Source organism: Vollenhovia emeryi, unplaced genomic scaffold (genome assembly GCF_000949405.1).
Source record: "Vollenhovia emeryi isolate VEMERY1.0 unplaced genomic scaffold, V.emery_V1.0 DF939155.1, whole genome shotgun sequence".
Lineage (NCBI taxonomy): Eukaryota > Metazoa > Arthropoda > Insecta > Hymenoptera > Formicidae > Vollenhovia > Vollenhovia emeryi.
In genome coordinates, this window is record NW_011967211.1 from 1,083,185 (window position 1) to 1,097,270 (window position 14,086).

The 14,086-nt window shown below is 42.3% G+C and overlaps 1 protein-coding gene across 2 annotated transcripts; it reads right to left on the reverse strand.

Moving 5' to 3' along the window:
* Positions 1-45: 45 nt before the first annotated feature.
* LOC105565098 (CCR4-NOT transcription complex subunit 1) lies at positions 46-13,975 on the reverse strand. 2 transcript variants are annotated; one of them, XM_012017993.1, is made up of 20 exons: positions 13,792-13,975; positions 12,896-13,612; positions 12,065-12,277; positions 11,557-11,991; positions 11,194-11,490; positions 10,146-11,086; positions 9,903-10,059; positions 8,712-9,695; positions 8,305-8,637; positions 8,114-8,227; positions 7,761-8,009; positions 7,387-7,680; positions 6,901-7,143; positions 6,063-6,479; positions 5,696-5,956; positions 5,398-5,618; positions 5,116-5,322; positions 4,381-4,507; positions 2,621-4,152; positions 46-525 (listed from the first exon to the last, which is right to left on the reverse strand). In XM_012017993.1, exons 2-20 carry the CDS (start codon positions 12,995-12,997, stop codon positions 453-455), a joined length of 7,200 nt encoding a protein of 2,399 aa, XP_011873383.1. In that variant the 5' UTR covers positions 12,998-13,612; positions 13,792-13,975; the 3' UTR covers positions 46-452. The 2 variants fall into 2 exon arrangements, with proteins under 2 accessions (XP_011873383.1, XP_011873382.1); XM_012017992.1 differs by having other exon boundaries at positions 5,696-5,959; positions 13,792-13,974.
* Between the last annotated feature and the right edge of the window lie 111 nt (positions 13,976-14,086).

Sequence of the window (14,086 nt, forward strand, 5' to 3'; positions counted from 1 at the left end):
CGCAAGAAACGCTCGTCGTAATTGCATCTTTTCTTGAACACTTTGTTATTTTCACGAACTTTTGTTCCAGCACGATACACTTTATTATAGTGTCTTATGTGTACAATATCGTTTATATATAATACACAGTGTGTGAAATACATTGCGCGAAAGACACGTTTAGTGAGGTGTATGAGGTTTTGCTCCCCTTATAATCGACGTTCCCTCTTATTAAAATATTAACACAACAATTACACACCTCTGCACTTATACACTATAGATCAATACACTCTTGAAGCCGTCATACAAGTATAGCCTACAATCTAATTACCTCACTAATTGAAACTTATATTTCATTGGTAAATTATAAAGTACATTCGTCCCTACGAAAACTTTTAGTATTCTCCAATGGTCTGTCACGAACTTTCATTTGACTGTATACACAGCGATAGTTGAGAAATTAAACACTCTTATCACTCTGGAATCTCCGTCTCCGTGGGCACTTGTTTCTGCACCATACACGATCTAGCTACAGATTCGAACAACCTGAAACAATAAACGAACATTGAATTTGAAAGAACGAACCATTTGATGCTACGATTCAGGTTTTGTCTACTCAAGTAGCCACGACCGGTCGTAGGTAAATTTTGTTCAATTTTTATCGCAAAACTTGGAAATTGAAGTCAATATTAAAGCTAAGATCTCTGTTTCAATTTCAATTCAACATACTGATATTATAAGCAACATCGATATAATATAATGATATTTGACTTTCAATGCTGGATGTAATTGAAGCTTTTTAACATAGGTTTTTTTACATAAAATTATATACCGGTATCCTCTCGATATAAAACTGAATTGATTTCGGCATTTAATCTCTAATGCCCGGTGGCACCAACGTCATTAAACCGTTTCCTGTACCGTCTTACAATTAGCAGTAGTGTGTCCATGAACAACCTATCATCCAAATAAATTTTTTTCATAAATCAAATTTTGTCACGTCTCTCGTTAGCATGTTTTGTGTCACTGAACCGCTAGAAGATTACTCCTCCAACTAATAAATCAACTTTTAGAGCTATATCTTAAATAAATAATTAGTTATTAATAAATATATGTCGAAATATTGTTTTATTTTAGAGAATTAATTTGTTTATGTAAAATTTTGACGAGCGTGGCGCAGAGAAATGCGCGCTGCTTAGTAAATAAATGAACGAAAAGATCCGAGTTCAAATCCAGCCGCGAACACCGCTGGTTTTTTCGGATGCCGCCTTTCAAAGGTAAGTGGCAAACGAGTGTATCCTGCCACACGTACTTTAGGAGTGTATAGTCCTCCAGGGCTGCTTTCGCGAGAAGATCAAAATGATCCAGATTAAAATGACCCTGTGCTATGATTGGTCAAATCTGAAATTTCATAGCGTCACATTGAAATTTTATTCAATGAAATTCCAGACTTCATCAATCGTAGCACAGGGTCATTTTAATCTGCATCATTTTGATCTTCTCGCGAAAGCAGCCCAGGTTGGAGGTTTCCTACGGCAAGGTCACCAGCCTACCGAAGATGAAGTAAAACCAAATGCTCAAACTACCAGAACTAACTGGACAAAACAGGCTTTAAACCTAATACATGAGGAAAATGTTAAATTTTATCTTATAACTTATACTTCTAAATCATGGTTTTTAAGATCGCCAATTACGAAACCGATGTCAAAAATACAAAATCCAAAATAGCGGATTCAATATGGCCGACAAAATTAATTAAAATCATAGACGTAGTAAATATAGACTGAGCGTCCCATTGAATAAGCTGAAGCTTGTCAAGAGAGAGACAGAGAAGATTTAAGAAGACTTTCTTTCTCTGTCTCACCATCGTGACAAGGGAGAATCACGCCCGTGTAATATTGCGCAGGCACGATTCTTTTCTTTTACGATGGTGTAAGAGTAACCAGTAAGACAGAGAAAGTAAGGCCCGGTTTCACCAACGCGAGTTAATCTAATCGGTCGGTTAACTTAGCAGGGTGCCAACATAAAACTTCTTTATTAACCTATTTTCTTGGTTAATAAAGAAGTTTTATGTTGGCACCCTGTCAAGTTAACCGACCGATTAGATTAACTCGCGTTGGTGAAACCGGGCCTATGTCTTCTTAAATCTTGTCTCTCTTTTCACAAGCTTCAGCTTATTCAATGAGTCTCATTCTATATTTACTATGTCTATAGTAAATATAGATTAAAATTGACCAGATTCGCTTGAAACTTGCCGCTCAATAATAGTCAATCAAAATCAATAATACCAAAAACTCCCGGGTGACATATTTGAAGCAAATCCAATTAACTTTGAAATTCCGTCCACCATATCGGATGCCATTCTGAATTTTGTATTTTTCACATTAAATTTATAATCAGTGACCACAAAACCCTCCAAGTAACAAGTTTCATCCAAAACAATTTCCTAGTAACAAGTTTCACAAAATAATATTTACTAGAAAAAATGGCGCAACAAAGAGTTAACTTTAACTTTAGCTTAATTCACCTTTTTGTCTTTTTCTGTTTCCCTTAGAAAGAGACAAAGAGTGAATTAAGCTAAAGTTAAAATTAAGCGACGTTGATGCAAGCGGGCCCAAAAAAATTAGGGAGTAAAACTTACTTCTCAATTTCAGGCGCACAATGTACAAATTCGTGTGACCAGAATTTATACGTTGGATTCTTGATCAATTCGATAAAGGTGATGAGCAATCCCCACGGGTGTGGTCGGTTTACGATAAGTCTTTCCAAAAGAACCCTTGTTATTTGCTCTTGTATCGCTTCCGTATTTGCTTCAGCGAATAGATAGAGAATTGTACAACTGAAGTAATGCGTGTGACTGTTAGGATATCGTAACTGATTCGCTATGGCGTTCAGGAACAAATACCGCCCCTCCGTATCCAGGTCGACGGCCAGATTCTGAAAGATATCCATGTGTGCAGAGTGCGCGATGGTAGACATATTAGGAGTATGACCCTTGCTGCGTATGAATTGTATAGCCTGCGTGCCTACGTAGAGCACCAGAGCATTCATCAACTGAATGTTATAACGCACACCGGCCTCTTGAGACACCTGCAAATTGCTGCGGAGCTCGGACAGGAAGGTGACCGGCGCGCGAGCCTTCAGATAAGAGTCGAGCTCTTTCTTGAAGTTTAATGGCTGAATCGTGGACGCGAAATTAGTGAGAACACGCGGAGCGAGAGTTATTTCCTGTAACATGTCCACTTTCAGATTAGGCGTGAACGGATCAGGTAGACGCATATTTCTCGGGAACGCACTCAAAATCAGGTTTCTCATTTGTATGCAATTTGGTGGTATCACATCGCAAAACCCATAGTGATAATCGCAAAGGAACTCTGGGAAATCGTGTAACAAAACAAGGAGCACCCGTAATGTCCCTTTGTACAAACTCGTCACAGGCTTCGCCAGCTCCGCATTTCGCAGATATGGTGCAAGGTACTTGAATAAATCGATAAGCAGCTGCGCGTACATTCCCCAGCACTTTTGCTGCGGCGTGATAGCCAGCATGCGACCGATGAAGACGCGGTGGGAAACCAACTCCAGCCAGGCGTAGCAGAAACCCGATGCTTTTGCTGGTCTCAGAATGTGCAAAGTGTGGCAAAATGCAGTCAGAACTTGAAAATTTACAGCTTCAAGAACTGGCTCCGGCGCACACAACTCCAAGAAGAGCATAATGAAGATCCTGTGGTACGGCAATTGTTGGAATTCTGCGCCGCGTAACTCGTGGTCCTGTAACAACACACCAGCCACGATGCCGAGCACCTTGTTCAAAAGATTGATCTTGGTATGGGTGTTAGTAGCATCGCCCGAGTGCTTCACCAGCAATGCGACGAGTCGTACAAATGCATCCAAGGAGTGAAAACATTTCGCGCGGATGTGCGAGGGGGCCAATCCAGTTTCTGTTAAAGTCCGATAGCAAAGGTCGACGCACATCTGTGTACTCAGCTTGAAGAATCTTGTGATGAGATCGTCGGTCTTCAAGATGCCGTGGATATTCATTTGATGAACGAATATACTGAACGCTTTCGTGGGATCTCGCGCGTACTGAGGATTGTGATGCATCTGCACCCATTCACGTAATAGAAATTCCGTCTTATCCATCAGTCCGGGTGGGTCTGCTTCGTAATCGCGAGCCTGTAACGTCAATTGTATTCCGTTAGTAACATTCATCGGCATCCTGAATCATCGGAAAATATTCTTTACGGGCACAAAGGCCGATTAAAAATTAAGTCGGAAGTCAATTATTATTCCACGCATGTATCTTGAATAATTGCGACAAATGTCGATAAATAATCGTTGACACAGTACAAAATATCGCCGGAATAATCTACTTGGATTGAATAATCTGAACAGTCTACTTACTCTCACCTGCAGGATTCCGGAATGAATATGCGCCGTAGGTCCCGCTGGAGCTCTGTCTACCAATACCCCAGAATCGTGATTGGCACGTAGAGATTCCACAAGGGTTGTCAATCTATACAACGATATTCTGAAACGATCCAAAACACCCATGTTTTGACACATGAATGTTTCGTATCGTTTCACGAAACACTTATATATTTGAACAAATACAAGTATACTATGACTTAACGAATACATCTAGTCTAAAAAAAAAAAGAAAGACATCGCTGCCATTTTTCGATGATAATGACCAGTTTTACCCACTTTGCTTATTTCATATTGTAAAAGCAACTATCAGTTTATGCTATTTGTACGATTTGTCGAATGTTTTCGAAAATTAATATATATACAGGGTGTCCCAATTTAATGTCCCATTCCAAATAACTTAATTTTTGATCGCAGAAAAAAATGTTTCAGACAAAAGTTGTTTGGTTCGAAGGGGGACTTAAGATGGTGCCATTAGTTTGACCTTGACGAGTTGCTTGAAGATTACGTAAAAGTCACCTTCAATTTTTTTAATGGAACCCCCTATTGTTTATTATACTAGCTTATTCTACTAATTAATATGAACATTAACTTTTGTCTGAAACGTTTTTTTCTGCGATCAAAAATAAAAAGTTATTTGGGGTGGGACATTAAATCGGGACACCCTGTATATGTATGTATATATATTTATATATATGTATATAACAATACCCTTCCGGTAAGGAGCGGTGATGTGACATTCGAGCCAATATCTCAATAGTGTGGAATAAATCAGTTTCGGTGACATGAGTTGCCTGCCTCTCGTCAATCAAATAAAGTTGAACCAACTGCATAGCAAATAATGTTGCCATGACATTTCCCGACTCTACAGCTTGCGCTATAGCCAAGTCGTACTGCGGAAGACTAATCAGGTGAGATCTGCAAAGTAATACCATTCGTAGTTAGCAATGCCTTCCAAAAATTCCCTCAAGGGACACGGTTTAATAATCGTACCTTATGAGGGCGTCCACGGCGTCGAAATTATACCGGTATTCTTCCCGGCATTCGATTAGACAACGAGTCACGTGCTTGTTGGTCCATTGCATACCGTATGCACGTGGATCCTGAAGACACTTCAAGATCCGTAGGTGCAAATCTTTGTAGCGTTGTGTTAAACTCTCGGTCTCCATGACGCCACTGTTGAATATGGGCCCGTCCAGCAAACCTTCAACAGCCTGAAACATATCCTCGCTGGTCAGTCCTGTTCGTGAATTTATTTGATTGAATTACAAGATTTACTCGCGTAACTGACTTTCTTTAACAATGTCATTGCCGCATTGATGTCTCTCGATCTTCTTGTGAGTACGATTGATTCCAGGAGACTGTGAAGGATTCCGTGCTGTTGTGGCAGTACCGCAGGTACCATAGCGGCCAACAGGACCTCGACGTCCGACGCAAGTTTCTCTAGCAGTGCACCCACTTCATCGTTGCTAACTGCTACAGTTGCGTAGGCTACTTGTTGTGCTGTAGCGACTGCCACCGCTGAGTTGGGTGTGAATGCAGTGAGAGGAGCCTCCTTCGGGACACGAAGAAAAATAAAAATTCCAAACCAGAGAGAGAGATCGCGAATCATTCCGATCCGTTTAATATAAGGAATAAAAAAAACTAATGACCCTTACAGAAATAGGCTTCGGTATAAAGAGCGCTTGCGTATCTCGTTCGGAGAGCGGGAGAAATCCTGGAATATTTCTCGCAAACTCCTCATATACGGCCATTTGTTGAGGCGTAACACCACCCATTTTCAGCCTTATCTGTTCCGGCATCCTCTCGGCTTGATACTTGGCAAGAGGATCGCAGTATCTTCTCCCTTCTTGTCGGGCGAGTTTTCGCAGCTCAATTTCATTCATCAGCCGTTTGTCCATTTCGGGTATTGCCTTTTCAATAGCGGTCTTTTGTACAAACGCACACGCGAGTTCCATGTTATCGGCAGCGACTACACTTGCCGCTTGTTCGACTAGTTCCTTCTGCTGCTGAGTCGGACTGACTAACGCCGCGAGAAAGGCCTGTTTTAAATTCGTGCTAATCGATGCCAGGATCTATATGTAACAAATAAAAAAAATTAATAGACGGTTAAACAGCATCATAGATTTAATTTTTATGTACAAAAATTTCTTCGAAAATGAGTTATTTCATTTTATTAAAATATCTAGAGATCTAAATCCAAATTTGAAATGACTCATTGTTCAAGATTATTTCAGGATCACTTACGGTTTTCTTACAAATAGAGATTTTACTATATACAATCATTTAGATAATTTTTTTCGCGTCTGAAATTTTCTACCTTCTCCAGTGGAGATTTTTATAAATTTACAACAATATCTCGTGTAACTTGGGGCCTGAGCAAAATGGCTGTCTTGTACTCTCAAGACAATATTTTATATCTTTGTCTTAAAGTAACGCACAATAACTGTCTTGTGACTTAAGAATACAAGACAGTCATTTTTCTCAGGCCCTTACCTGATCGCGGCACGTAATCATAGCCATACCGGCGGTCAGATTACGCGCCATGTGACGTGCAGCTGTACGCATTCGCACCTCTTCCGGATCCAAGGCAAAATCTTTCCTCACAATTTGCTCGCTGGTTGTAAGAGCAATTTTAATAGACCGATCTACAACAGGATGGATCCACTCCTGAATTGCTCTTTCAACCGCCGGGCGAATGAATTGTTTCATATGAGGATGCGTTTGGAATAGAGGTAACTAAAATCCACAAATATACCATGTACAGTTTATCCATATCGCAATGCATAAGATTAATTTAATTCTACCCCAACTGTATGTAAAATGCACTTTACAATATGTATTATTCCTGAATTCATATATTAGATATTTAATTATTGTGCTACCATCTTTTGCTCGGACCAAAAAATTAGCGTTCTCGGTTCTTTATTTGATTTGTATTATTCCTCGCAATCTACTTGACAAAAATAAATCTTTCCATACTTGATTGTTGGCAGTAATGTGTTGAGATATATTTGCAATGCCCGTTACAGATATATCCATGTAATTGAATCGCGGTTCCGGTGGACCAGCCGGTAAAGAGGGTGTCGTATTCGTGGGTGGGGCAGTTTGAGGATTGATAGTGCCGCTTGTTGTCGGTCCAACTAATTCCTCTATAGGCCCCTGAGGTGGTTGTTGATTGTTAGTTGTCTCCACTTTCTTGTTCGGATGTGACAACTGATATTCTAGATTGCGCAATTTCTCAGGGTCTTTCAAGTAAATGACTGGCTTTAGTTCCTGCGCAAGACAAAAACTCTGTTTTATTAAGCAGCAAAGTACATTGTGTCGTTAAAACAGAACAAACGTAGCACACTTACCCCTACGTCAATGCTCAGATTCTTGCAAAGTACTTCTATCTCGAACTTTAAATTCAATTTCAAATCAGGCTCCTGATGTAGTTCGGCTAGAACGTTCATAATTGCCATAGTCCACGGATTGGGTGGCCGGAAGACACGACTTTTCGCACAACTCTCAAGTACTTTTGCAACAAATGGCACTACGTAGAGAAGTTCTTGCTGGCCTTTGTGATATGCTTCCACGAGTAAGCTTTTTAGATCTATATCTATCTGTAAAATAATTAAAATGTGACAAAATTCATAAGATGCATTCCGTTTCACGCATGATGCATGAAACCGAACACACTCTCATACAATATGTATAATTACTGTACCTGTAAAATAGGCTTATTTCTACCAAGTGTTAGCATTCCGAGCCAGTGTCCGAGGTTTTTCAACAGCGATCGATCAGAAAAGTTAGCTATTCCTTTATCGCTTCGTAAGAGAACCTGAAATAAAATAAAACGTATATAAATAAAAGAATTATCTAAAAGAAAGCGTTCGACAAAGATCTTCACCCATTCACCTTGATATTTCGAAACGTTTCTCTCGTGACCATTTTATTCACTTCGGGTAATTTTATGCAATCCAGAAAGTTCGAGTACAGAGCATGAAAGTTCAGTTCTATGCTGGCACGTTTCATCACTAGATACTGTGCCATCCACGGCCAGTATTCCTCCGTGACGATTTCGCGGATCTCGTCACACTTCTGTTGCAAATTCAGCTGGCTGAGATTATTGAAGATGAAAGCAGTTTTGTCCTGCAAGGCTTCCGGCGGTGTCGTAATTTTTTCCTCTTTGTCCGTCGCCACGAGCAGCGTATCGATATTAGTCGCATTAGCAACTGAGGGCATAGAGGGCTGCGGGAATAAATACATGTGGAATAAAATTCTGAAGCAAAGAAGATCTCGAGAATTTCTCTCACGGAACTTACTCTAGCCGAAAGAGTCGTCGTAGTCGGGGTCGTAGACGGTTTTGCTTGCGTAGTGCTGGTTGTAATGGTAGTTGTAGTCATGGTTTTGTACGGGGTTGTAACTGGAGCCAGCATTGCCGCTAGAGTTTTTGGACCCTGCGGCCTCGACGGTGGTTCCTGTCCTTGTAACCCATACTCTATATATTCCACCAAATGAGGCGGGAATTCGGCGAAATGTGAAATCGTTCTAACGTGCTCGCAGTACGTTTGATATTCCTTCAAACGACTCTTGAATCGATCCAAAGCCGTTATGCCAAAGTAATACATCTTTGAGCCTTCCGGTTTTTTAAGCGCATCAAGGACAAATCGTAACGCTAATCCAAGGGTCATGTAACTGTTGACAAGACCCCTCTCGATGATTCCACCGAACAATTGTGCTGTTATTTGCAACTCTTTTTCCGGATACTGAGGGAAAAATCTGTATTCTTCGAATAAATTTCGCAGCATACAGTTAAATACCTCTCTCTCCCGTCTGATGCCGGAGTCTTGAAACTTTTTCAGCATATCGAGCACCTCATCGATCGACAGAGTCGGATGTGGTGGATGATTGTATATACGTTGAAAATAACTATTAGCTTCATCCTCGATCTCCTTGGAGACATTTTGCCCCATATCTGGGAACAAATTGGAGGTTTCCCTTTCTTGGATTCTTTTCTCAATTCCAGTTGGCGGCCCGAGGCGTCCCAGTCCACCTATTGTACCAGTGGAGAGGACAGACGGTCCTTGCGTACCAACTGGACCTGAGTGTAATTGCGAAGATAACGGCAACATAGGAAATGGACTTGGAGAAGGTCCCATCAGTCGAGAGGGGGATCCAGGCGCTGAGACCAGAGGACCTAGGCCACCAGGCAAATTGAACGTGGAGGTGCTCGGAGGTCCAAGGGCCATGGAAGCGAGACTTGTATTAAGATTTCCAAGAGAATCCACTTGCTTTGGGGCAAATAGCTGTGAAAAATAACACTAGTATAAATAACCACGTACACATCGTTACGTATCTTTTTAAGTAGGACTTGAGTAACAAACATGAAAAGTCTATTTGATCTGGCAAGAAAAAAAAGGCAAAAAATAAGAAAAAGGAAAGAAATTTATAAAGGAATTAATTTTCATATATACTAGCAAAAGAATAAATATGGAGAAAGAAAGTGAAAATACTTGGCTTCCCAAAGTTGCTGGATTAAATGGCGGGTCTAATCGATGCCTCAGCACTCCCGGTGGTTGTGGTCTGTTCATAGTGCTCTTACTTTGTAGCATTACACTGCAATTCTGCACCATCGTCATTATTACCTCCGAGAGATCTTGCGAGACGTTTCTACGATGAAAATAGAAATATCAGATGTCATTCCTATTACGTAATTAAATGCCACTAAACTACATAAATTAAAAAAAAAAACATACCCGGTGCAAACTTGCAAGCAAGCCAAGATTGTAGTGAGTGTCTCCTGGGGCAGTTGGGTGGCCTTTGGAACTGTAGGATCTTCCTTGATAGGTCCCATGACCTGGGGACACCGTCGTTGTAGGAACTTGATGCATGCAGTGACAAAAATTTCTCCGTGATCCCTAATCTTGTCCGTTAACCACTTCTCCAGTTTCAGATACTCCCGTCGGGAGGCCAGGCAGGCAAGGTCAATAACGAATGGGAAAGATTGCGAATTGAGTAAGGCGGAGAGTGCCTTCAAGTCCTGCGCGACATCCAAAATTCGTGATAATCTGGTCTGATCGTGATCACCACGCGTATACCAATCTGCCATGGCATGCATTATGAGTGTCTTTGTCTTGGGATTATTAGCATGCCACGCGTGATGCAGTATCACAGCGGAATTCGGGTGATTGCCGAGAAAGATTGGCAATAGTGTAGAAAACATGTCCTGTCTCAGCAACGTGAAAGGTGGATTTATCTGCAATAACGCCAGAATGAGAACATCCGGGCAATGCTGGAGCGGCCATTTGAAGATCTCCTGCACAGGACTGTACAAGCCTCTATCGGCCATGTGTAAAAGCAGCTCGACTATATTCAACGACCGCCACGTTTGACCTTCCTTGCTATCGCCCTCGGGAGCCGCTTTCAGTACATCGACCGTCACCGAGTGATACGGATAATCAGCGAAGCAAAATATGTCCGGGCACTTAAGGATGTGCTGAATCAAGGATAATTGGCCTTCTATATTATCCCAGTGTCTGTACAAGAGCTCAACGGGGAACATGTCCGGTGGATATCCTTGATGCTGCAGGCCCAGCTTGAGACCTGTAAACAGCAAGTTTAAACCTTGCCTATCCTTGATAAGGAACTCTGCATGGTCCAACTTCAAGATTACATCGTTCCAAGACAATGTGGATTGCTAGAACGTAAATAGACAATATTGATCGCAGCTGCATCAAGTAAAATTTTATTTATATCAAATAGATATAAAATTAACCAATTATTAAAGATGCAACATAAACTTACTATCTCTTTCAAGGTTAAAACGAACACTTCAACGTTCCACGTTGTGGGAATGGTACTGTCCAATGGTTTCTCCTTATTAGAGTCCTGCGAGGCAGTCGAGTTGCCCCAGAACGTTTGTAGGCCTCCAGCATCGTCAAGATTGGTACAGGTACGTGCCATTTGTGACAACACACGAGAAATACACGCCGGGGATATCTCCCTGGCGCCTAAACTCGTTAACGCCGATCGACATTCTTCTATGCTACTAGTAAAACTATATCCTAATTCCATAATCAACTCCACAAGAGTGCTGCTATCCTGAAATGGAGAAACGTAAATGTATTGCGGTCTCACAAATCACTGATAAAGTAAATAATGGACTACCATCTGAGTGACAGCCATGTTTAACTCGATTTTGAACTGCAGAGTTTCTTCGTCTTCCGGATACAGGAATGGCGCCAACACCACTGGCACCAGCTCGCGGGGAAAGTCGCGTCGTAAGTGTTTAAGAAAATTTTCTTTCGTCTCCACGAGCAGACTGTACGGATTGGCAGTATGGAGAGCTTGACCGAGTATCAGATGAAGGACCTGAGGCAACGAGTCGTGCAAACCACCCTCGTGGTGCTTGTTACTCGTCTCCGAATTTATGTAATTCTTTATCAGTTCAGGCAGTTGCTTCTGGGTATGCTCCAAGGCCAGAGCACGAATTTCAGTGTTCTCCGAGTGCTGTAGCGCAATAGCAAACGCAACCTCCTGCACCAAGGTCAGGCCGAGTGTTTTTTTCAAATTGACAAAAAACTTTGGCGAGGAATTCAAGGTCTGAAAAATACGCAGAACAGTTAGTATACTTGCTCCTACGCCTCTTTTGTAACAACTAACTTTCCATAAATACCTTTTGCTGATGTAAAGGATTATCTATAGCAAAGCACAAAGTAGATATAAAAGCGGGCTTGCTCAGTAAACTATTGCACTCTTGCTTCAGCAACTTGGCTTGGAAATAATCTTTCGCACTCGAATCTGACGGCTCGCCCTTGGAAAAGTCAACGCTCGAGATCAGACAGCGCAAAGAATGTCGTTCTGCTTCTAGACCATGCCACTGCACCAACTGTAGAGGGATCAGAATTAGTTTACATTGTTTCACACTTAACCTTTGAGTGATCTCGATACACAATTACATGTATCTCTTCATAATTTACTCTTAACGCTTCAACGTTTAATCGGTATCTTTATAATAGATTTGTAAAGAGTCTGGACAGGATTTTGGTAACAGAGGAAGCAACTAGGGACAGAACGTACTTATGTACGCGAACCATCGAAACGGGAGAACAAAAATATTCCTGTTTACGATGGTACGGTAAGAGTAAACATTACACCGGTAAATAACACGCGAAAAAAAAAGATCTCGCGATTCAAAAGGATACGTTAGGAGACGAGCAGATGGACACTGGATTAGGCCTTGGAAATATCTCGACAAACGCGCGGTGCACCCACGGCTTACACATCGCTTTGCGAACGTTCGACATAGCGCGGTGTACCGACGAAAACTCGGTGGCCAGGATCTCTCGACGAGAGAGATTCGACCGGCTAAGAAAGCGCGCGGGAAGACGAGGTGAGAGGAGGCTCGCAGAGAATTCTCCAAAAGCACGATTTAAGGAGGAGATAGGGTAAGGACGATCTTTGAAGGGAGTCTGAGAAAGGCAGGAACGGGAGCGCGGATACTCACCCCCGATATCTCCTGGCAGCTGTCCTCAAAATTTCTCTTACTCAAATTCGCAACCAAATAACTGATCTGTGACAAAGTAAAAGACAACGAGTCCAGGTTCATAGTTCCATGAATACGACCTCGAAAGCTTCAAACGCGTTTGAAGCTTTCTTCGGTATCCACGAGTTGCCGCCGCCGCCGCCGCCGCCGACGTCGCCGTTGCTGCCGTTGCCGCCGGTTCTCACCTCCACGTTAAGAGCACGAAAGTTACATTGGCGCAATCCTACGGCCAACATCGGGATTGATATTATTGGGATACGGATTTCACAGCAACGTCATCGCGAGCACAACACGGACGGGGGTGGGGGGGAAGGCTCGCGAAAAACCACACAGGCGTGTGCGCGCGCGCGCGCGCGCGCGTAATCAGCCACCCAGGCCCTTGTCCTTTTCGACTGAACGTCGCAGCCAACGAATTCACAGGATCCACTCGCTGATATACACATACATATACACCGAGCCTATTGTTCAGACTACACAGTGCGCAGAAAATCTTCGCTCCTCTCGGGGCATCGCCAACCCTCACGGTCAGAATCGTCCATCGTAGGAAAACTGCAGAAGACCGCGTAGGAAGTTCCACGTTCGTTCGAGACGGATGCACAACGGTTTAGACAATTCTAAAACGTCGATGCTGCCCGCCGCTCTCTCCGTCTATCCGCTTCACCAACCGGAGTCACAACGCTGAAACGCAATATGGCATCCGTTATTAGCACGTATGTATATGTAAAGTCATCGGTGAACAAAGCGCGTTATCTTTTCGGAAAAGCTCCGATACAGCGCTACGTGGCGTTTCCCTCCTCGTATATGGCCGTAATAAGGTACGGATCTGGTTTTATACCTGAAAGCGCCGCACACCTCACCTTTATCTCCTCGAGAGAACGGTCTTCGTCTACCCAACTTGCTGAACTTGCTCGTCGAGCGATCAGTGGCTCACCGCGACCCATGGTGACAAGAAATAAGGTGATATGCAATGCGCATCATAAGTTTCAGTTTGGGATCAGCCAATAGAGAGCGCCGCACAGCCGCGGCCATTACTAGCGGTCTATTTGAACAGTATTATACTTAACTAGGAAATTCAAACAAATAGGAACGGATAGGAAAATCTCTCAAAGGCAAAATCACTGAAAAATTATTAATTTTTTATAACGAATGGAA